This window comes from Pseudopodoces humilis, chromosome 11 (genome assembly GCF_049639895.1).
Source record: "Pseudopodoces humilis isolate 2021_Gansu_Grassland_sample_001 chromosome 11, ASM4963989v1, whole genome shotgun sequence".
Taxonomy (NCBI): Eukaryota; Metazoa; Chordata; class Aves; order Passeriformes; family Paridae; genus Pseudopodoces; species Pseudopodoces humilis.
In genome coordinates this window covers 4,304,489-4,327,910 of record NC_142210.1, presented here as the reverse complement: position 1 = coordinate 4,327,910, position 23,422 = coordinate 4,304,489, and the positions used below count along the sequence as shown (strand labels likewise).

The 23,422-nt window shown below is 46.1% G+C and overlaps 2 protein-coding genes across 6 annotated transcripts; both read left to right on the top strand.

Moving 5' to 3' along the window:
* Positions 1 to 345: 345 nt before the first annotated feature.
* Positions 346 to 4,986, top strand: WDR53 (WD repeat domain 53). Of its 2 annotated transcripts, none has more exons than XM_088061046.1 (3): positions 346 to 440; positions 750 to 1,241; positions 3,726 to 4,986. In XM_088061046.1, exons 2-3 carry the CDS (start codon positions 765 to 767, stop codon positions 4,311 to 4,313), a joined length of 1,065 nt encoding a protein of 354 aa, XP_087917172.1. In that variant the 5' UTR covers positions 346 to 440; positions 750 to 764; the 3' UTR covers positions 4,314 to 4,986. The 2 variants fall into 2 exon arrangements, with proteins under 2 accessions (XP_087917172.1, XP_087917173.1); XM_088061047.1 differs by lacking the exon at positions 346 to 440 and adding an exon at positions 557 to 635.
* A 935-nt stretch (positions 4,987 to 5,921) lies between these two features.
* RNF168 (ring finger protein 168) lies at positions 5,922 to 19,612 on the top strand. 4 transcript variants are annotated; one of them, XM_088061201.1, is made up of 10 exons: positions 5,922 to 6,066; positions 10,718 to 10,861; positions 11,105 to 11,305; positions 11,619 to 11,689; positions 12,284 to 12,627; positions 13,704 to 13,780; positions 14,940 to 15,116; positions 15,788 to 15,903; positions 16,186 to 16,273; positions 16,787 to 19,612. In XM_088061201.1, the coding sequence occupies exons 5-10, from the start codon at positions 12,327 to 12,329 to the stop codon at positions 17,852 to 17,854; spliced, it is 1,827 nt and encodes a 608-aa protein (XP_087917327.1). In that variant the 5' UTR covers positions 5,922 to 6,066; positions 10,718 to 10,861; positions 11,105 to 11,305; positions 11,619 to 11,689; positions 12,284 to 12,326; the 3' UTR covers positions 17,855 to 19,612. The 4 variants fall into 4 exon arrangements, with proteins under 4 accessions (XP_087917327.1, XP_005529567.1, XP_087917328.1 ...); XM_005529510.3 differs by having other exon boundaries at positions 11,102 to 11,305; XM_088061202.1 differs by having other exon boundaries at positions 11,023 to 11,305.
* The last annotated feature ends 3,810 nt before the right edge of the window (positions 19,613 to 23,422 follow it).

Sequence of the window (23,422 nt, the reverse complement as noted above, 5' to 3'; positions counted from 1 at the left end):
CCCGGGGGTTGGCAGGGCACGGCTCACCTGGGGCCCCCGGGGAGCGGCGGGGAGGGTATCGGTCCGCTCTGTAGTGTTATTCGATCGCCAAGACCGAAGTTCCTCTGATGGAATGAATGGGCTCTGGCTTCTCTTTAGATCTGGGTCAACAAAAGCCACATGGTTAAAAAAAAAAAAAAAAAAAAAAAAAGTAAAACCACCAGAAACAAGCTGTTTATTGCCCAATAGTTAAATAAATGCACGGACCTTAGGGCAGAGAAGCGGCTGCTGGGCTGTCACACAAACCCCGTGTACCTCTCTTCTTTTCCCCGCAGCATCCCAGTCCCTCCAACACTTTGTGCTACCCTTTTTCGCCCTTCACTTTGCTTTTTGCTGATGTGCTTCCCTAAGCAGTGCTGTGACACAGGCCGCTATGGGCAGTCGCACCACCGAGGGTTAAGGTTGGTGAGCGCCATGGGTGTGCTCTGGCAGCCAATTAAATATGTTGCAACCTGCTTTAAATTAGGAATACTTCTTTCAAAAAGACTCGTCGTATCATTTAGGTTGGAAAAGACGGGTCGGCACCGCGGCTGTGCCTGCTGTCGTTGCTGGAGCGAAAGCTCCACGTGGGTACCGAGCTGTCCTGAGCTGTCGAGGTGCCCGCTTTAACTGGAGTTTCAAATAGCTCGCTGGATAATCTTGTTGATAAACTTCTACTGCAACGAGACCAACAGCCACCTCAGTACGGGGCTTGTTTTTGTTTGTTTCAGGGGTGTCCCTGAAGCATGGCAGTGAAGTGGAACGGTGGCCATTCCTCCTCTGTCCTGTGCCTGACCGTGAGCGCGGAAGGGCTGGTGGCCTCCGGCGCGGAGCGGGGCGAGCTGGCGCTCTGGGATGGGGGAGGCTCGCCCGTGGCTCAGCTGCGGCTCCCGCAGGCCGAGGATGTGACCTCGGTGGTGTTCTCAGCCCGCCGCCCCAGCACGCTGTACACCTCCCACGGAGAAACCATCAGCGTGCTGGATGTGCGCTTCCTCCAGGAGCCCCTGCAGCGCTTCCACGTGAACGAGGAGGAGATCAACTGCCTCGCACTCAACGACACCGACGGCTTCCTGGCTGCTGCGGATGACTCGGGCGCGATAAAGGTTGTGGACTTGGAAAGCGAGAAAGTCAGCCGGTCCTTGAAACACTCCAACATCTGCTCGTCTGTCGCCTTCCGATCTCAGCGGCCTCAAAGCCTGGTTTCCTGTGGACTGGACATGCAGGTGATTTGCATACATGTGCACGGTTATTAATGAAGTGAAACACACCTGTGTAGTGAAGCACCCACAGACTTTCACAGAGTGTGAAGGTGTTCAGCCTGCAGTCACCGGCAAGCTCCCTCATTATTCTGAAGTAGTTTTGGTCCAAAATCTAAGTGTTGGGGCTGTTAGTGCTATGTTCTACTCAGCAGCTTCTGCCCCTGTTTTTATCTTCCTTAGCAGTTACAATTCAAATGTGAGTGGGGTGAGGGGAAATCAGAGTGTGCTGCAAAGCTCACTCATGCCATGTTAGCTCTTTGTTGGACTAAGCAAAACCAGCAGCTGTCCCTAGGGATCAGTTGTGGCTGCAGATGAACTGTGAAGGATGGTGAGGATAAGACACAGTGCTGCAGGCAGACAGGCAGAGCAGCATCTTTCCAAGTGGACCGTATCACTGTGAGGACAAGTGATTTGCATAATTTATCCTTTGTTCTGTTAGCATCTTGAAAGCATGAAATGTTCTTTGCCTTTTAAACTCTTCTATCCTCACCGAGAGGAAACTTTGCCTTTTGCATTCTGAGAAGACCCATGGTGGGAATTAAGTCCAGAGTTGGCCACCCAAAACAGGTATTTTTCAGTAATTTCCAGTGGTTGAGGTCTGACCACTTTCCTGGTTTAGCCCAATATGAAAGCTGTCACTTCTGAAAGGTTTCTGTGGTTCCAGCGGTGTCAGGGTGAAATTTGTGTGACAGCATTGAGCAGTTTCACCGTGTTCTTGAAACCAAAGTACATCTCACACCCATTAGAGCAAACACATGCTGATATTTAGTATAAAATTTTTCTTTGTATTTTTCTTTGTTAAAGTCATGATGATAGATTCTGTGTGGGAGGAGTAAACACTCATTCCCTCAGCTGGCTTAGCTCTGATCCCTAAAATGCAGATACACAAACTTGCAGCTGGAAACTTTTTATCAGAATTGTAAACATTTGTGTACAACTAGGTACAAGTGATTATTGATTATAATTAGTAAAAGATTCTTTTTTGTGACTTTTTAGTGTTAGTTTCATTTATTGTTGCTCAGCAAGTTGATTTTTAGGTGAAAGTCAGTATCCCAAAACAGAATTTCATTAGTGTAGTGAAAAGAGCATCATTCTGCATTAAGGCTTCATTCAAGATACATCATTTCCCAAAGGGGAGCTTAGCTGCAGAACTCTGAAGCCCTGTGCTGCACCATGCCTTTGGACAAATTATGAGCTCTACAAAACATGTTCTGGGCTTGTCAAACCCTCAGGGAAGCCATGGCTGATGAGAATTGAAATTTAGGTTGCTTGGAGTTCTTTCACGAGTTCCAATGAAGCAGGGAAAATACCATGAGGACAGAAAATACTTAGTCTGCAGAAAACTTGTCAGCAGTTGATGGATTCATCAGGCTGTTGCAGTGCTGTCTGTGATGAAAACAGGAATATTTTCTGTAAGCATCACCCAGCCCCTCTGATTTACAGTAAATCACAGTTGTTGTGGAAATAGTTTTAGTGCAGCAGCAGCAGTCACTGAAAGAGGAAAGTGTCAGGAAGTGTCTTTCAGATGTTTTAGTGTGATTTGGATTCCAGAAATGCAGAGGCAGGCTCTTTTGTGAACTAAATTTAAAGACTCCTGTACTTCTTATTGGTGATTGCTACTGAAGGAATATTTTTATTAATAACAAATTGAAGCTTAGCTTTATGAAGCAAACAGTACACCAGTGCTGCATTAGACTGTTGGCCTTGAGAATGCTCACTGTCAATTCAGATCCTATAAAAGTCTAGAGAGCATTGTTTTTAATTGGCTCAGTATAAATCTGTAGTGCTTGAACTGCTGTACGAGAGACATAGGATTCTTCACTGGGGGCTTGAAGGTGGGGTGGCATTGGAAAAGGAAGTCTAAAAGCACAACCTTCCCCATCTCAGCAGGTAAAGCATGCCCTACTCCCTAGCACAAACCAGATCTACTCGCTGGATATAATAATAAATACAAATATGCCTATTTAAAAACCACAACCTCAACTACTGCTTCCTTTTGCTGTCCCATTTTTCAGACACGTTCATGGGAATGACTATTTTAGGCCAAGCAGCAGAGACAGAAATCCAGAATGATAATGATCTCTATTCACTGCTAGCATTTCTGTGTCCCTCCTTCTCAATAATTGATGTGAAGTACATCATGATTACTACTGCTGAGATGAATGCAGAAGCTTTTAGAGCTTTTTTTTTTTGCATCCCTTTCGTGGTCTAAAGGTCTGAGTCATTGACTGCAGAGTGTGGCAGTGGGGCTTTGGAAAGCAGGCCATAAAGATTTGCTACATTTATTAGAGCAAGTTTAACCACTCCTCACCACATGCCTTACACCTCTTGGAGTCATGCACACTTTGCTCTGCTAGGGCAAGTGTGGTTGTTTATTTTACTATTGAAGATCTGATTTGAAGTAAAACACAGAAATTATTGATTCATCCTGGTTTTTTTTTCTTCCAGGTGATGCTGTGGAACCTACAGAAAGCTCGTCCCTTGTGGACCATGAACCTGCAGGATTGTGACATGGAGGAAGAGAGCCTGCAGTCAGCTGGGCAGTTCTTCAACCCACCGCTTGCACATTCCCTGTCCATCGCCTCTTGCGGCAACATCTTCGGCTGTGGAGCTCAGGACGGTAAAGTCAGAATATTCCGAGTCACCGGTGTCAGGTTTGAACGTGAGCTGGAGTTCCAGGCTCACAGCTTGGGAGTCTCACAGGTGCTCTTTATGCCAGAGGTGTACTGGTTGTTTTCTGGAGGAAATGATGGGAAAGTCTTGCTCTGGGATATCAGCAGCAACGTCGGGAAACAGCAGAAAAGTCCAGCAAAATCTCTGCACAGGAGGAAGGCCCAAGCAGCTGCTTCCAGCAGAAAAGATGGGAAGCTCAACAAAGTGGCCTCAAATGAACACCCTGGAGTTGTGCCAAAGCTCAGCATTGAGCACGGGGAGAAGGTGAACTGGCTCTTGTGTGCAGAGATCAAAGGCTCCAGGAGAGTGTTGGTTGCTGACCAGACCAGCTCTGTATCAGTCTATCCATTGCCAGAATCTTAAGGCACCCAGGTGTTCACAGAAGTCTGGGGGACAAAACCACTTTTTGGAGCCAGTTGTATCCACTGACAGTGAGCTGGACAGTGAACCCCTCTGGGTCCCTGGGAAGGGGAAGGGATTTGCTGTGCACTTGTGGTGTCCCTGGCCTTGTACTGGTTCTTTGTGGCTGTTATGTTCACAGCCACTGTCTCTTGCAGGGTTGGCAGTTTGCTGCTTGAATTTAGGTGAAACGGGTCTCTATATTTAGGGGTAACATTAGTTCATGACTAAGCTGATGTAATTAAGGCTGGAGGAGAGAATTAGTGCTAAGGAGACACCCACAATGCTATGTGAGGCTGCTGAACAGCAGCAGGGCTGTCACTGGCTCAGCTCTATGTGGTTTGGGCTGTTGCAGTGCTCTGTGTGACTGTTCCATGAAGCTGTGTCCCAGTTGGCTTAAACTGGACATGGTGGAATCTGGTTTTCATCAGTCTGTCAGCAGCTGCATAGACTAGAGGTGCATCAATTAACAAGTAATCAAATGAGTTTCCTTGTGGTTGCCAACTGAATTTTTTCACTGCAGCAGAATAAGGAGCAGGGGAACTGTTACACTGTTTGCTGGGTCAGCTGTCAGTTAGTTGTGTATCCCAGGGAAAAAGAACTATTACACTTGTGTTAATAAATGGTTTCTCTTTCACTGTTGCCTTGTCATTAGACTCACTCTAATAGTGCCAGAATCAAACAAAATTGTGTCAAAAAGTGTATTCCCCATCACAGGGAATACAAAGGGCCAAAGGCACAGCTTCTCCTTACCCAAATACCTCCTGTCCTCCCAAAGCTTTGTAACACAATGAGCAGAACTTGGCTTGCTAGAAGCTTCCCTTCTTTTGCAAATTGAAGGTAGGAAGACCTAAGTGGAAATGCTATAGCTCTGGACATGTTCAGTTCATGCTGGATTTCCCATGAAGTGGGCAAATAATTTTAAAAAGAACGTTTTTTTCCTGGGCTGTCCTTATCCTGTCGCAGAACTGAATTCCTAGTGCTGGCTGAGGACCTGCTGCACTGGTGGGGGGTTTGTGCTGCTGACATAATCTGGGTTGTTGCCAGACCCATAGTATTATGGAAAAATTTATGGGAAAAGCTCTTTTTTTTTTAACATATTCAGCTCTGGAAAATCATTATCTGGTTGTGCTGCCTCTTTCCACACTTTATGGAAGAAATTCCAACTGTCTTGATTTTGCTCAAAGCAGCTCCCTGCAACCAAATGCAACTCATTCTCATCCAAATCAGATTTTACCTTCTTACCTTTTTAATTAAAAAAAACAAAGCCAATCTGCTTGTACAGCCTTTCCCAGCAGGAGACTGGCCCAAGACATGATCTGGTGGGCACAACAGCGAATTGAAGCCAAAACACAGGAAAAAAAAAAGAAAAAAGAAGCAGAGTGTACTTGTTCCCTTTTTTGTTACCTGTGAATTGGTACATCTATGATGACACAGGCTCAGAGGAAGGGGCCAGGTCAGGCTGTGTGGTTCAGTGTGTGATATGTCCATGAACGTGTGTTGGTGCATCCATGACCTATATTTGGATATACAGGCTATAAAAAGCCTCAGAACAAACAACCTCCTGCAGGACTCGGATCCCCTGTCCCTGCTGTTGCTGCCGGCTACAGGAGAGAGGAGCGAGCCCACTCCAGCTTTTATTTCTTCTCTTGGTGTTCTCCCCGAAGATGGCGAAAGCCAGCATCTCCCTGCGCTCCCTGAACGAGACGCTGAACAGGTCCTGCAGGGCTGGGCTCACCCCGTGAGGGGATGGGGAGGGCATGGAGGGCTGGGGGACAGCACACCAGACAATCCCTGAGCACGGCAAACCTGTGCTTCTCTGGAAACTTCTGTGGGCAACAGGGTGTAAACAGATATTGTGTGTTTACAGGGAGGGAGGAGCTCATGAACAGGCTTAATCTCCCCTTCACTCACTGGGGAGGAAGGAGGGACAGCCATCGGCTCCATGGTGGTTTTCATTCCCTGGCTGCCATCCTGGCTGTTTGCTGCAGGATTTGGGCACTTGCTCCATCACCCATGGCCTGCAGCTGCATGAAGTGTCACCAGGCAATGAGGGCACTTGGTCTGTTCAGCCAGGAGGAGACTGAGGGGAGATCTCATTGAGGTTTACAACTTCCTTGTGAGGGGGGAAGTGGGAGTAGAAGTGGGATAGACACTGATCTCTGTGGTGCCCAGTGACAGGAATGGCCGTGTGTCAGGGGAGGTTTAGGTTGGATATTAGAAAAAGGTTCTTCCCCCAGAGGGTGGTTGGGCACTGAACGGGCTCCCCAGGGAATGTCACAGCACCAAGGCTGCTCAAGAAATATTTGGACAATGCTCTCAGGTACAGGGTGGCATTGCTGGGGGTGGGGGGCAGGAGTCCAGGGCCAGTTGGATCCATGTGGATCCCTTCCAACTCAGCATATTCTGTGATTCTGTGAAATTTGGGATTGCTGTTCCAACTGGAGATTTGAGGTGAACTTCTGATTTTCAGACTATACCTCAGAGTCTGGATGGTTCAAAGACAGGGAATAAGTGGTTATCATGAGAAAAAAAAAACCAAAACAACCAACAATGGACCTTTCTTATAAGTTTAAGGAAAGCAAATCACCATCACTGGGGAATTGGGCCATATGTGACGCTGATTCACTCTCCATTTCCGAAGCCTGCACTTGGCAAAGGAACGTGACCAACAGGTTCACAGACCTCCTGAAAAATAATCCAGCCTCAGCTGTCCCCGCTGGCACTGGTCTCTGTGCTTGGCTGTGCAGCAGCAGGCACCAGTGGTGGTGGCTCAGAGCAGATATAAAGATACGAGCATGGATCCTCAGGAAAAAGAGTCAAAAAAGATCTGAAATTCTCAGCAGTTGGAGGCAGGCAGGATTCTCTCCCCACTCTGTGGATTTTCACATCTGGATTTTCATGTTACTGTGAGGGAGGTGAAGCCCTGGCACAGGGTGCCCAGAGAAGCTGTGGCTGCCTCATCCCTGGAAGTGTCCAAAGCCAGGTTGGATGGAGCTTGGAGCAGTCTGGGATAGTGGAAGGTGTCCCTGCCCATGGCAGGGGAAGGAATGAGATGGGCTTTAAGATCCTTCCAACCCCAGTCATTCTGGGATTCTTTGGTATGTTACAATTAAAGGCAAACTGTGCAGTGTTGAGACATTTTAAAGTCAAACCAGGTGTCGTACATACAACTGTGGTTTACCTGCAGTAAAAAGGATCCTTTTCAAGAGTATCACAGCTGATGGGATGCAGTACCTCTGCTTAGGAAATGAAATATTATGTGTTGACAGACAGACTTGGAAAAAAACCGCTCCTCTTGTGGAGACCCTGTTCATAAGGTTGGTTCACTCGCAGCTTTTATGACTCTGATTGACAGGATGGTGAACACTAAGTAGCTATTGGAGACCTGACCAGGGGGAGAAAGGATGAAACAAATCCTTAAAGGAAAAAGTGAAAAATAATTCTGTGGGAAACTGCTTGAAGTGTGTGTCTAACATACCATGGAGTGAGTGAATGGGGAGAGCTTGGATGCTGCACTAGCCTAGCCTGGAATATCAAACCCACGTGACAGCTCTAAAATGTAATTTTCTGTAAATGCCTGAATAGCAAAAATAATGTTTCACATAGAACCACACTTCCAGAGAAGTGGGAATGCTGTAGCTTCTACTGCCTGGCTTCCAAGTATGTTCTGTGTGCTAACAAGAGGGGAATTTTAAAAGCTTTTTGGAAAAGAATGTGTGTAGACTAGTCAGAGTTAGAGGTCACTGACTTAGTGGTAACTTCACTTACACTAAAGGAAGTGTTCAGAGGACATGATGGAAATGAAAGCAGGAGATTTAATCCATTCTTCCTCTTTTCATTCCAAACTTATATCAAGAGACAGCAGCACTCAGTCTATCAGAATTCAGTTACAGCTGTGGGAGATCAGTTATGGATCTACCACAATATAACTGAACAGACATTTTTAGATCCAAAACTCCAAATGCTGAAATATTTGTTGCAGATGCTTAAAAATACAGAAGAATTAGTTTACAGACAGGCAATTTAAAAAAAAAAAAAGTTTGGGAGACAGAAGTGGTCAAATAGTAAAGCGTTGGACTGAAGGCTGCCGAGAAACTACTGCTGCACTGAGTAGATTAGCGATGAGATCTTGGACAGCTTTACTCTTACTTGTAGAGGAGGAAGTTGGAGAATGGGCCATAAGGAAGCTTATTTACCATGATAAAAAGCTGCAAACCAGGAAGCAATTTACCGGCAAGAACACTCATTATCAGACAACCCAGCTCTGAAAGTCATTCACAGCAAAGCCCGACGCACCTCAGTTTTTGCACTTGCTCTCTCCGTGCTGACAGATTCCATCCAATTATGACACATCAATCCTTCCAGTTCTTCTGAACTCCCTACACTTCTACATGACACCAGCTTAATTTTCCAATTAAAGTTCTATTTTCGTCCCAAAATTCTTGCTGAAGCCAGAGGAGTCCAACCGCAGTAAGATGAGCTTTCACCAGGCTACAAAGGAAGCCTCAGGAAACAACAGAAAATCATTAGACAAGGATCTGCATGAGAATGCAGACAATGCCAGACAATGAAGTAAGGTCGGGTATACTTAGTAATATATGCCACTGCTGAAGTCCTTTTATTTTCTCCTCATTCAGGTCAGCTGCAGACAGAATCCAAAGAAGGGTTTGGTTTGGAGAAGGGGGAGGCAGGAGGAGCTGTTGATAGGAAAAAATGGCATTTTTGGTCTGTCTTTTATAACAACAGGCATTGAAATACAGTGGGATACGTGTCAAAGAATGGAAAAATGTTTCCGGGGTTTTGTTTTGGCTTTTCATTTTTTAATGTCATCACCAGCTTCTGCGTGTTTTATCCTTACAAAAAGTTTACCCAAAGATACACATAATAGGGCCACAAACATGAATTGAATGTTTAACACAGGTAGGTCACAATTCAGAACTCAATACCCTGAACATTAAAACAATACAATAATAATAGTAGTGGAAGCAGTGGAGCAAACTAAGACTGAAAAAAGATAAAGAAAAATATATAGGTAATAATATTTGCTGATGGTGTAGTTACTGTTAGCTGATACAGCCTGAAGTTCTGCCAGTAACTAAAAAGAAAAATCACAAAAAATTCTGTGAGGAGTAGGTGATATTCTGCTAGTAAATCACTATTGACTACATAGTACTGAAACAGCTGTTCAATATTTAGGAAGGAGCTTTGAATTATTTACATTAGCTTTCAGATTCTTAGGATTCTTGAGAAGACATCTCAATGTCAATCAGGTAACTGAGGAAAATATGGAGAAAACTATCTTTACAAAAACCACCCACAGTGACAGAAGCCCAGCACACCCTGTATCTCCAGGAGAGAGAGAAATGGGTACAAAAATAAATACTTGTATTCCATTGTACCTTGTCTCAACACAGCAAGGCTTTTTAAACCAGGCACTTTTTTTCAGCGAAAGTAGAGTGGCTTAAAACTCAAACCTCATCTTTGATTTACAATTTTAAATAGGGAAAAAGACAAGATACCAAATAATGAAAAAGCAGTTAATAAATTCAAGCTAGGAAGTAGTTTTTATCACAGTTGTTCCATGGAAGGACAGTCCTATTAAAAAAAACACTGCAGGTGTGTCGCACTGTATTAGGAACAGTGAAGCAGTACGACACTGACTCCCTTAGCTGTGTTGTCCAAGAGAGCAAAGTTTATTATTCTTAATCTTCTCTTATACACATGTTTGAGAAGGTCCGAGAGGTAAAACTCTCATTGGTCATTAAAGCAACACATCACCAGCATTGGTTAAGTGGAAGACCACCTCTTGACTAAACGACACCTGCAAAGATTGTTGTCTTTTACCAAGGACTGTTTGAATTCTTTCTTATGCTTTCTCAGGCCACAGTGAGAAGCCTGTGTGACTTTGAGTTTCAGACAGGCTCCGTGCTCTCTGCTTGCTTTTTGTATTTAGTATCCACACAGGTGGCTTGTTTATTATTTGCATAATTTTTAACCAGAGGAGTAACGAGAAGTTCTGCTCAATGTTAAATGAAAATGGTTCAAAAGACCGTGGCATTACAAATAAAAGCATAAATCACCTCAAAATGTGTTACAGAAAAACCTACACTACTAACAATGCACGTGTTTGAGAGCCACAAATATATCTACATACTCATTTTGCAGCTGTATTTGGAGATTTTAAGATCTCTGCACCAGGAAAAGGCCAAAAAGATGTGACAAAACCCCTTGACTTTTAGTGCTGTTCTCACATATCTTGGGAGGACCCCTAGAACGGGATCCTGGAGCTGTTCACAATGCAATGTCACGGCAGAAAGCCCCAGATCCTTCCGAAATTCCCTTACTCTTTGTTTTCCAACGCCCAGAGTGGAAAGCAGGCTGCTGTCGCTGGAGGCTCGTTTCGCACAGCTGGACTCCAGCCTGCAGAGCCTGGAGCACGAGTTTGAGCTGCGGGCGGAGATGCTGGAGGAGGACCTGAGGCGGGACGTGCCCTGGGCACCTGCGGCCAGGTGAGCACAGCCAGCCGCCAAAGCCCGGCTCCAGGCCCGGCCTTGGGCACTGCCGGCAACGGGGCAGCCACGGCTTCCCAGGGCAGCCTGTGCCAGCGCCTCACCACCCTCACAGGGAAGGATTTATTCCAAACATCCCACCTAACGCTGCTCTCTGGCAGTGGGAAGCCTTTCCTACCCGACCTTTCACGACAGCCCAGCCCGCCTTCCCCCTGAGGGACCGCGGCCTCTGTCTCCTAGCAGGCTCGGCGGAAGAGGTAGAAAAGGAGAAGGAGGAGACGGAAGAGGAGGAGGAGAAGAAGGAAGGACAAGAGGAGGAGAAGGAGGAGAAAAAGGCCGGGGAGGAGGCGGAGCCCTCAGCCGGACGGCGGGAACAGCCCCTCAGTGAGGGGCGGGGCGGAGCCGCCATTGCGGGAGCCGCGGCCTTTCCCCGGTGCCGGAGCGGTGGGTCCGAGTCCTCGCTGGGACCCTCAGGGGCTGGGGGTGTCGGGGGCCGGGGAGGGACGACGAGCCCCCTTTTCGCTGGGCACCGACGTCCTGGGGGTTCTTTTTTGTCAATAAAAATTGCGGAAATAATAAAACCCGCCTTAACGTGTGTTTGTCTCCATGGCGAGTACTCTGTGAGGAATGGCAGCCTTTCTTTCGAGGGCCTCTCTGTCCTATCTCTGAAGCTGCCTGTTTAAGACTTAAGTTTAAAACTTAAAAATCAGTGGGTTTCTTCTTTTGCTGTATGTGTCTTTTGTTTTCTCTCCCACAGTGTTGCTGGGCCAAGTGGAAAAATCGTGTGAGGAGACAGATGACCCCCACAGTTTCAAGACATAAAAGAAGGTGCTGAAGTCTTAATTCTTCACTTATCTTAAGAAAAAAGGAATTTTAGCTTTATAGACCTAGCTTAATCAAGAGAATGAATGAGGAAGAAGCTAGAGAATGAATGAGGAAGAAGCTGCTCTGCTCTGATGTAGTTCACCTTCAGAACATGCTGGAAGTAAGCTTGTGCCAAAAGCAGCTCTCAAAGGATGCACATATACTGAAAAAATGAGTGAATGGAAGGTTAAGGTAACTGGAATAATGTATCCAGCATGTCTTATCATAGACAGGGAGTGGTGGGAGAAGAGGGGAGTAACAGAGTTGGCTGGAAGAACTCTCACCTCCTTTTCTTCCCTCTCCTTACTACCTCCTTGCTGTCCCCAAAGCATCTGTTACAGCTCACAGGAGACTGCAGTAAGAAAACCTGGTACAGGTTTTCCATGACTTCTGTAAAGATCTGCTTCTTCCTTAGGAATCTCTCAGGCCCTGAGAAAAGCAACCACTTAAGCAGACTTCTAAATCCACTAATGTTTTTTTCAAGTAGCTGTAAAACATTTTGTATTTTCCTTAATTTTAGTTTTCATAAGGAACATATATATTTCTTTTTGCTTTCAGGCCCTGATGTTGTCCTAGTGCTGTTCCTGTACCTCAAGTCAGTATGTCAACGAAATCCAAGGCCCCGCTTTCCTTGTCCGACTGCCTCTGCCAAATTTGCATGGAGATCTTTGTGGAGCCTGTCACACTGCCGTGCAGCCATACCCTCTGTAATTCCTGCTTTCAGATGACCGTGGAAAAGGCCAGTCTTTGTTGCCCCTTTTGCAGGCGTCGAGTCTCTTCCTGGGCACGGTACAATACCCGCAGAAATACACTTATCAACTGGGAATTCTGGGAGAAGATTCAGAAGAATTACCCGGAGGAGTGCGAGCGGAGGATTAACGGACAGGATTTGGATGAGGAAAGTAAGTGAAATGTCACTCATCCTGGGATGTTTCTGTTTTGCCACAGGAATTACTGTGGGTGCACTTGAGATGTTGGGAAATACTGAGGTGTGGGTAGGCAGGTGTGTTACTGCTGGCAGCAACAGAGCTCTCCTGCAAAAGGGGCAGGGAAGAGATGGGCAATACCTTCTTCATTTGTGGCACAGAGGATAAAAATTACATTGTCTCGTCACTACAGTGGGTATTTGTTCATGCCTTTGGTGCAGGGTATAGGTGCGTGGCTGCCTGGCCTTGTTCGTTGCTCATTTGCAGCTGTAGCATCTGCATGCAGAGTGTTTAAGTCTGTGTGTGTGTTTATCACTGTCAAGTAAAAGAAGTGGTTAAAAGATTTTTAGGTGTTAATCAGTTTGGTTGAAATTCCAGGAGTTCAGTCAATGCAAGAATCTGTGAGCTGAAAATTGTGATGTCAGAGAGAAGGAAGTGAAATCTGATTAACTTTTTGTGGAAGGATTTTGGGGTTTATGATGTTGCAAGCGTCCTTGGGGGACATTTTTGGTAGGTTGGCTGTAAGGCAGCTTGTTCCACTTGCAGTGTTCTGAGGTCTTTTTAATGAAAAATAGTGAAAGACACAAATTATGATCAGTGTACCAGCAGAGAATGAATGAGGGAACAGTTTGGGTTGGGAGAGACCATAAAGATCATCCCATTTTACCTCTTTGCCATGGGCAGGGATATCTTCCACTAGACCAGGATGCTCCAAGCTCCATCCAGCCTGGCCTTGGACAGTTCCAGGGATGGGGCAGCCACAGCTTCTCTGGGCAACCTGCTCCATTGTATTTGCTTTATGTACAGTGCTTGGGAAACACCTCCTGTTCATGCCACTCTGTCACACTGCACTTTTCTACTGTGTAAACTTTATTCCTTGGTATTTTTTGCTTTGATACTTCCTTTTTTAAATCACAGCACTTAAGTCAAATCATTCTATGACAGGGTATGGAGTTTAAATCCTTTGTTAATGTTAAAATCCTTTGTTGTTGACTGTCATGACTTTGTGTTTGTTGACTTGTTTTTTTTTTCCTCTCCTTCGTCTTGATTAGTCTGTGTCCCCAAACCGCAGCACCAGCTGAGCAAGCCTGGGGAGCTGAGGCAGGAATACGAAGCAGAGATTAGTAAGGTAAATCTAAAAATATGTTTAAAAAGCATTAATGCTTCATATCCAATTATTTCAATTGTACCCACAAACAGCTGTAATTTTATTTAATAATAAAGATACTTGAAAGGGCACTGCAGCTGCGAGAACATATGGGTCACTCCTGAATCATTAATTAAATTGATAGAAGAAATTTCTTTGTATTTGACATGAGGTGACATTTTCAAGTTTTCTTGATCTATACTTCCTATCTCATCTCTCAGTCAATGTACATAAAAGTAACAAATGTAGAAATTTGGAACTATTTGGGCTTTGGTTTTATATTTGTCTTCTTGATTTCCCTCCAAGTGAGAAACGGCAATTAGATAACCTTCAGTAACTGGAGTATTGAATAATGAACATACAGCATTTTCTTTCTTCTTTGTTTGCTCTGTTACCTGTGCTCATTTAAAAATCAGTAAAGATTTTAAAGAATTCTCAACTTTGGCCTATTTAAGGATCCTTCTTCCAATTCAGACACAGTAGTATTAAGATTTAGAGTAGAAAAATACATGGGAATGCACCTTTCCCTGAGAGCCCCTTGCTGGTGGCTACAGGAGCACATGAAGCAGAGGACTGGATGGGAATTTCCAAAGAAAGCTTTATTCTTGAAATACTTTGCTCTCCTCGTTGCTGGTAACTGATCTCTCAGCATGTCTGCTGTAAGGAAGGCAGATTTAAAATTCCTGCCTTGCTGCTTTGGGTTTTTGCATGTTTCAAGAGAGCAGCACTCTTCTAGAAGAGAGATACGATGTCTTTGGGAGATATAATGATAAAAGCAGGTTGAGCAAATGCTGTGGGATAGCTGCCATTTAGCCTTAGAAAGAATTCTAGTCCCACTTTCTCTGTAGATCCATGTATTTGGAGATCTGAGTTTTTGTTGCTAACACTTTGAAAAGGTGAGGAGTGGAGTTTAACCTTGCAGGTGAGCAAGGTTAATGGTTTGTTACCAAAAGGTTTGTCGCTGTGGTTAAACCCAAGGCTCTACACACAGTATCATGTGACTCTTACATCTTTGAGACTCGTGCAATTAAATACTGCTGTATTTGGTGAGAAGTTTAAGTAGTGTCATCTCAGAGGTTCTGGTGTCAAGTGTGGCCCTGCAGTAGTAACCAGGTGGATTTTTTTCAAACATCTGGTTTAGGTGGAGGCAGAAAGGCGAGCGCACGAACAGGAGGAGAACAAAGCGAGTGAGGAATACATCCAGCGGCTCCTGGCGGAGGAGGAGGAGGAGCATAGGTTGGCAGAAGAGCGACGGAAGGAGATGGAGAAGCAGCTGAAGCAAGATGAAGAGCTGGCCTGGCAGCTCAGTAACAGTCTGGTGAGTTAGGATCATGGGGGACAGCAGAAAATATGCACTATAGTACAAGCAACTTGGACTTCTCAGACCGAATGTTAAAATTTGGAATAGTTTAAATTTATGTTAGTTGTAGTTGAAAGCTGTTGTCACCCTCCAGTACTTTAAAGCCTTGATTGAACATTAATTTTTGAAAAGCCAGGGGGAGGGTGAAGCCTGCGTAATACACACTTGAAATCCAGCATCCAGCATGTGTGCTGCATGTTTCCATTGTGAAACATTTTAAAACATGGATTTTCTGCTTTAGGCTTCATTTTCCTCATGATTTAAAAACTTTTCACTGGAAGAAATTAGTATCTGTAACCTGTACTGGAAGAAAGGAATGTATAGTGAAAATGTATCATACCTTTTGGAGGTTTTTTTTGTTTTATTAATTTGTTTTGCTTAGTTGAATTTTTGCTACCCAATGATGAAACCTGTGTAGTTATTTGAGCCTCCTGTCCCTCAGTGCTAGATCCTGGAAGGTGTACGGAACTGATAATATTTCTTTCTCTGTAACTGTCCATTACTCACAGTTCTAGAATTCTTTGGACAAAAGTAACTAATTCTGCAGCAAAACCAAAGCAGTTCCCTGAGATTTCTACAGGTTGTGTTGTGTTGTGTTTTACCTAATGTTACTTCTACTTGTCTGGAAGAATGAGGATCCTGTGGGACACGTGCCTGGCAGCCCATCACCAGCACGCAGCCTCTCCCTTCAGACATCCCCACTGAACCTGGGCAGCAAGCCAAGAAACTCTGGAGACATTCAGAAGTAAGGGATTCAGCCAAGTGTTTCTTTAATTATTGGCCTGTTTCAGTGTCTCTCTGCCCTGTTTGCTTCTTTGGAATGCTGAGGGCCAGCTTCCCAAGATAACTGGGGACAAATGTGAAGTGTTGAAGTTTAAAACATTTCCTCATAGGAGGAGAAGGGAAACACTTGCCTTCTTGTTATGTTTTGTTTGTCAGAATGAACCTGAAAATCTTGAATAATGCAAAGGACTGACAATTCAAGGGACAAAATGTTTAAAGGAGTATCCCTTTTTTTCCTTTTAAGGTATCTGTCTCCAAAGACTTACAGTGTGCTGGAATCAGCATCGTTCTCCAGTACCACAGGAGGAGGCAGAAGCAACTCAAACTCTGCGGTAACTGGAACCATTTTGTTATAAATCTCAGAGTTTGTAATTGTGGGATATTTTCCTCTTGCCTGTAGGATTCCAGTCCTCTATTCCCCTTGCACATCAGCACTGGGCAGGTTATATTGCCCTTTTTAAGCAACCTTCAGTATTCATGATTCCTAGCTCTGGAGTCCACTGGAAGAGGGTTCACCCTGATTTACATCATTCCATGGGCTGGCTGGCTGGCTCATCATTCCTGTAAGGTCTCCAAAGAAGATGAGCAGGCTTGCACAGTTGGTCTGAATTACTGATGAGAGGAAAATGCTGCAGTTGTGGTTTCAGTCCTTTAGCTGGGCTTCTGCAGTTATTTTAAGTATTTTCATTATTGTTGAACGGGTATTTTTAAAAAAGAGAAGTATCTGAGTTGCTATCCCATTGCATTCAGGGGCAATGCAGCCATGGGAAGTGAGTTTGGTATTTATTCACACCCATAGGCTTTTGATAAATTTACTTCATTAGTGGTGTTTCCCTTTTCTTCAGGAGACCAACAGCAATGAAGGCAGTAGTTCTGCTCTGCAGGATGAGCAAGAGGAAATGCCAACCCTGTCTCCACAGCTGACCAGTGTAAATAAAAACTCTGGTGCTAAGGATTCGTTTTTGGAATCATGTATGAACTATTTCAGTGCCTCAGCTTCAGGTGAAACTGACACTGTCAAGCAGGAAAAAACACCAGGACCAAATGGTTTAGAAGATGGAGTTCCAGATACACTTCATGGAACCACAGAAGGGGAGGGGTCTAGGACAGTTCTTTTTAGATCCAAAGGAGATGATGATGGAACTGAGTCAGACAGTGACAACTTAACACATGTCCAGAGGGTAGACCTTGAAAAGTCTGATGAAATTTGTACCTCTGGTCAGTTAGGAATGAGTTGTGTGATGTCTGATAGCCAGACTGCGTTGCATGATCTGGGGAAGGAGGCTGGACACCCAGGTGAAGACACACTAGAGAGGCCACAGAACTCTAAGGAGACTCCCAAAAGGAAGTTACTGGAGGCTCCAGCTAATGCCACCATTGATTTGGGCATGTTTGATAAGAGGAGAAGAACCCTTTCAGAAAGTGTAGAAGACCAAGGAGATCAGATGAATGACTTTAACTTGCAGACACAAAGAGCCTTTGAGCAGGAGTTCTATGAAAGGCGCAAGCAGGAGGAGCAGGACAGGCTTCTGGCTCTGCAGCTGCAAAAGGAGCTCAACAAGGAGGAAAGGACACTTAACCGACAGAAGGGCTCTCCAGACGAGTACCTGCTGCGCACCAAGCCACCTCGGTCTCTGAAAGACTCTTCTGCCAGGAAGGGAAGTTCCAAGGTGGCAAAAGACTCAAAGGGATCAAAAACACAGGCTGAAGCCAGTCACCACAAGACTCGGAAAGGTTCCTGCAATGAAAACTGGCAGTCTCCTGCCAGGGTCCGGGTGAAATCCCCCAGCATCAAGGAAGGAAAGGTTTTGAATTGTGTGGTTAATACCAGTGACACAAATGATATTTGTTCACTGCCTAAGACCAAGCAAAAGACAATCCTGCAGATGTTTAAAAGCCCTGTTGCAGAGTAGATCTGAGCCATGGACACATGGTGGAGTGGGAATGGGAACTGTGGTGATGTTCTCCTGTGCTAGGCAAAGCTTCCCTAAGCAGTTTTGATGGTTGCTTTGGAGAGGAGCCACTTCAGACAGCAGTGCCGTGAGTTCTGAGAAGTTTTAGTAACATACATCTCCAGAATGTAACATTTTTTCATTTTCTTTTCTTGAATATTATTTTCTAGCACTTGAAGCACTTCTTGCAGGAATTGGAGCATTTCTTATTTTCTAAGCTTGCATTTACAGGGTTTGGAGTGTGAATACTGGTAGTGTTGGAAAACAAGGATCACTGATGGTCTGATCTGAAAATGAGAATTCAAAGCCTTTAATGGATGCACATTCCATGGAGGAAACAAGTGAAAAATGAGTCTATATTCCCAGCTAGCTGTCAGCTGAAAGGTTGAAGCTTCCCTCAGCACAGCCACTGTTCTGTAAATTGAAGCACATTGCTGGAATTTGTTTCTGGAATTGCAGTTGTTGGCCCACCCATTAACAGGAGTGTAACCAGACAGCCACTCTTGCCCTCTCATATGCTAGCCCCTCCCTTGGACAAAGAAAAGAGAAACAGGTCATTCTTCACTGCCAAAACCAAGGATCTTCCATGGATGCCCAGGCTGTGGGCTCCAATTCACCTCTGTTCACAGAGATCCCTCCTGCAGATCCCATTTTCCCTGTTGTTAAGAACAAGATACTTTTGTTTTCTTATTGTTAATGTTCTGCAACTTTATTCTTGTACAATAGGGTTACTATATTTAATGCAGTTTAATTTTCATACTCACACTGGTTTATGTGATTAAAACAATGGTCCAGAAGCCAGATATGATGGAGAAAGTTAAAAGAGAAAGAAGCAACTGAAAATTGGAGTTGTCAGTAATGACATAACTGTAATTAGAGATTCACATATCTGCCCTGCCTGGCTGTAACTGTTCCCCTCCATTTTTAGAGGCACTACTAAATACTGTTCCTGTTGGGTTTAAAACTAAAATAACTTAAAAAAAAAAAATAGTATTTTAGACATGGAGGTGTTTGGGCTGGGGAAGAGGCAACCAAATGCTACTATTCAGAGGAAGTTTTCTTGTGAATTGTTTTATCTGTTTTTTTTATTAAGCCTTATTTTGGCTTTTCTTTGCTTCTTGGGAGCTACTTTTCCACTGTCTGTGTTTGAAATTGAGCCAAGTGCCAGCTGCAGTGCTGAAGGGTGTGTACTACTCATCAAAGTCAGCAAATGTTTGAGTTTTGTCCTTTTTTTGAACCCGATTGATGACTGTTTTGGGACATTCCTAACAGACTTGTTTCTTCAGCAGCATCTTCTGATGGTTAAAGTTTCAGAAAACCAAATTTTATGGAAAGCAGAACCAGCACAGAGCCAAAAATATGAATTGTCGGGTTGTTTTTTTCCCCAAAGCCTGCACAACTTTATCATTGGTGGGCTTCTCGTAAATAAATAAATGTTCTGTTCAGAGATGTTTTTTGAGAAAGTTACAACAGTGGTAAATCAGTTTGACTTTTCTCCTGCTGCCTCAGCCATTGTTCTGGAAGTCTTCCTTCAATATGGGTCTTTACTGCAGTTGGGATTATTTTCTGTCTTACCATGATGTCAAAAAAACTCAATTAAAGGGTTGTTTTTAAGGCAGAGCTACTGTTTCCATGCTGGTGACCCTCAGCCTTTCCAATCAGGGTATGCCTGTAAAAAACAAACCCCATTTTCAAAGCAGAATGCAAAAAAAAAAAAAAACAGGACTAAAAATTGATTGTTGGATAAAACCCAAACTTAACTGCAAAATGTACAAAACCTGTCACCTATAGCAGCAGCCCTATCTGAGGTGGGCTGCTGCAAGCCCTCAGGACCCCCAGATGATCCAATTCCTCACCATATCCATGGCACAATAATCCTCACCAGGCATAAATTGGCTTATTCTTTTAGATCTTCATTGTTAGAGGGTGGATTTTGGCACTGCTGAGCGGATTTTGGTTGTACCAACAGTTTGTTTCTGACCCTGTGGTCTGTGAGCTTTGAAGCAGGTGAAATCTGCTTTGTTTTGCTGGTGTTGGTGAAGCAGGAGTCTGTATTTGGGATGTCTGGGCTGGTGTAACAGTTCACTGCTGTTCACCTGCCTTCAGCCCTGGTGATTCATTTGTCATGTTTGTAAACAAGTAAGTTCAGCTCATCCAGCTGCCCGGAGAAACAAAACAAGTGCCGAAACCTCAGATACTTTACAGGCTTGGTTGCTTCCCTGAGCACCAGAGCTGGTGTGGGGATGGGAGGCAGGGAGGGAATGAGAGGGAACAGATGTACCTGTTTCCATGGCAGTGAGGTATAAAATTATTAGGATTCTAGGGAAATCTCGGCTTTCTGTGGTTCGCACTGAGTTGACAAATGTTACTGGCAAGGTGTTCAGCAGCAAAGCAGCCACATTACTGCTGGGCCGAAACTGGAAAGGAATAAAACATTCCTGACATTTCCTCAGGTGGCCTGGGAATCAGAAACACCTGGTATGGTAAGTGGGGACAAATTCAAGGGTTTCTGCTTCTAGCTCTGTGACAATGATGGCAGGGGTGCCCTGTCAAGGCTCTCTGGAGTGGTGCAGGTGAGCTGTTCCTTGACCACATCAGGTCCTGTCTTACAGAGTCCCATATGGGTCAGGCTGGACGGGACCACAGTGGGTCCATGTGCACCAGCAGGGTCAGCTCAGAGCTCATTGCACACAGTGTGTCCAGACAGCTCTGGAATATCTCCGGTGAGGGGGACTCCACACCCTCTCTGGGATCTGTCCAGGGCTCAGGCACTACCCAGAAAGTTCTTCCTCATGTCCAGGTGGAACTTCCTGGGGTCAGTTCCTGCCTGCTCCTCCTGGTCCCTGCTCGGAGCCCTCCCTGCTCACAGGGACACCCAGGGCTGAGGGCTCCTCTCAGCTGGGGCTCCTCTCGAGGCTGAGCAGCCCCAGCTCCCTCAGCCTTTCCTGGGCACGGAGATGCTTCCTCAGCTCCACAGCTTCCTCTAGACCCGCTCCAGCAGTTACACACGTCTCCTTTCCTGAAGAGCCGAGAGCTGGACACAGCACTCCAGATGTATCTCACAGGGGTGGACGGAGGGACACTCCCTGACCTGCTGGCAGTGCTCTTCCCGGTGTCCCCCAGGGTCCCACTGGCCCTTGTGGCCCCCAGGACACGCTGCCGGTTCGGGGACAGCCGGTTGTGTATCAGAACCCCCAGGTCCTTCACCGCAGCGCTGCTCTCCAGCAGGTCTCCCCCTGCCTGTGCTGGTGATCAGGGCAATTCCTGAGTGTCTTTCTGGTCGCAGCATCTGGATCTGCTCCGCACTCGGCCCCCGGCCTGCCCAGCCCCTCGCTGCGCCGCGGGCCTCTGTGACGGGGTAAATCCGTGTGGGAACCCCGGGTGCGTGTCCCGAGAGCGCCGGTTCGGCCTCTAAGGTCCGTGGCCCTTGGAAGCGGCGGGTCGGGAATTCCGGGGGATTCCCAGGGAAAGCCTCTGAGGCTGGGGGGGGAAGGAGGGCCTTGCCATGGCAACTCCCGCCTCCTGAGGGGGCGGGGCTTATTACCACGGCAACCGAGACCCCTCCCCTCAAGGCGGGTGGGGGAATGGGCGCGCGCGCGGGCGGTCCCCGCACATGCGCAGTGCGCGCCGGCCGGCGGCGCGTGTGTTGTGCTGCGGCGGCGGCAAGATGGCGGCGCCCGGGGGTTCGGCGGGCGCCGCGGCGCTGAGGGCGCTGGTCCAGCAGTCCACCGCCACCACGGGTGAGTTCGGGGTGCGGGGCGCGCCGAGGCCGCCGGGCTTCCGCGAGAAGGTCCCTCCAGGCCCCCACCGCCGGCGGGCCGGGGGATGGAGGCGCGGGCCGAGGTGGAGCGGTTCCGGGCGCGCTGCCCCTGCCCCCGGAGCGCCTCCCGCGGGGCGCCGGCGGTCCCAGGGCCTGTCCGCGGGCGCGTCCCGGGCTCGGCCCCGCTCCCTGCGCGGCGCTGAGCTTGCCTGCCTTTGAGCGGCGGCTCGGAAGCTCCTGTCGGTTGTCCCGGTGGCGCGGGTCCGTGTTCTGCTCTCTTCCCCTCCCTCCTGCCTGCGCTCCGCTCCGGGAGCCGCTTCCGGCTCCTGCGGGTAACTGACGGCCGAGAGGAACCCAAGAGCTGAGCCCCGAGTCCGCCTTTGAAAAAACAGAAATATTCTATAGCGCGGGCGACTTGAGTTCGCAAACGGAGAGAGCTGGTCGCTTTTCCGTGGAAGTTCGCGTCAGGTGACAGCTCTGCTTCAGGTTGTGTAGCTGGAGCTCTTGACCCACTTTGTGTTTAATCTGCTTCGTCGTAGTTACCCCTGGCTGATGGCTTTGCATGTCAGATGCTGCAGGAGTGTTTAATAAGATGTGTCAACTAAACAGCCAAAGAGAAGTGAAACCGCTCTAATTGGGTTGTCCAGACCAGCTCCGTTTCAGGTTGTGTCCCTGTACTCAAATCCTCAACAGGATGTAAACAGGGAAATTACTGATCTCTCAGCTATTCCCAAAGAACCTTTATAGAGTAAAGCCTTTGAACAAAAAGAACGTACAGCAAATATATTTTCAGTAATATGTGCCTGTTTGTGAGATATTTGTTAAAACCTCAACCAGAACAGGCAGAGCTGTGCTGTTTTCCTCCTCCTGACACCTTTTAAGTTTAGACACATGTTTTATGCTTAACATAAGAGAACCCATCTATGCTTTCAAAAATGAAAAACAAATAGCCTACTGGGCTTCACCCACCCACTGTTAAGTGTAGTTTTGAAGTTTTGTTTTTACCTTTAACAGAATTTAAGGTTGCATCTAGAAGTGTGTGGAGCTTGTCTGGTTGATGCTGGTGTGGTGTGACAGGTGCTCACACCTCAGTCTTTTGTGTTAGTAGCTTTTTCAACTTGGACTTGTAAGTTTATGCAGTCACTCCTGTCTGTGGGGAAAAGGCTGAGGGAATACTCTCCACCGTGAGGGATGAGGACAAATAGTCCTTGATGCTTTTCTTTGACCCTGGTGGCAGAATTGTGTTTCTTTGGTGCTCTCATACAGGAAAATACTGCTAAGAGAATGTAACTCTTGCCTGTTTTCCCCAAGGAAATGATGGGATATCTGTGAAATTTGCTTTGAAACTTAACAAATATTTAGAATTTGCTGTTTTCCAGCACAAGGACTGAAAGCTTTGATATGCTGCCCGTTTCCTCAGGAATTATGAGGAATCAGTAAAGGCAATCGCTGTGTCAGTGTTTCTTTAAATAATAGTAGAGGGTTGAATTACCATTTTTCTTCCAAATTTTCTTGCAAATGAATGGCTTTGCACCTCTGCAGTGTGTATTCCAGGCTCACAGGTGTGGTTTCATTGCTACAGTTAACATTGAAAATGCCAAAAAATAGTTTGAGTGTAGAATCTGAACTTCTCATTGTTTTTTTGGGATGTTACTAGTTTTTATTTTGCACTTTCTTCAGCTCAGTTGAGGTCTGGAAGTACAGCTGCCTGTCATCCCAGTGTGCTTGTTGTGGCAGGTTGGGTGTTTTGGGAAACCTGTTCCTTCAGT

Bases quoted from the DNA above. Each gene is read 5' to 3' on its own strand.
- WDR53 (XM_088061046.1), top strand. From the start codon at position 765: ATGGCAGTGAAGTGGAACGGTGGCCATTCCTCCTCTGTCCTGTGCCTG. The intron at 1,242-3,725 runs GTGATTTGCATA...TTTTTCTTCCAG, and splicing joins CCTGTGGACTGGACATGCAG to GTGATGCTGTGGAACCTACA.
- RNF168 (XM_088061201.1), top strand. From the start codon at position 12,327: ATGTCAACGAAATCCAAGGCCCCGCTTTCCTTGTCCGACTGCCTCTGC. The intron at 13,781-14,939 runs GTAAATCTAAAA...CATCTGGTTTAG, and splicing joins ACGAAGCAGAGATTAGTAAG to GTGGAGGCAGAAAGGCGAGC. The intron at 16,274-16,786 runs GTAACTGGAACC...CCTTTTCTTCAG, and splicing joins GAAGCAACTCAAACTCTGCG to GAGACCAACAGCAATGAAGG.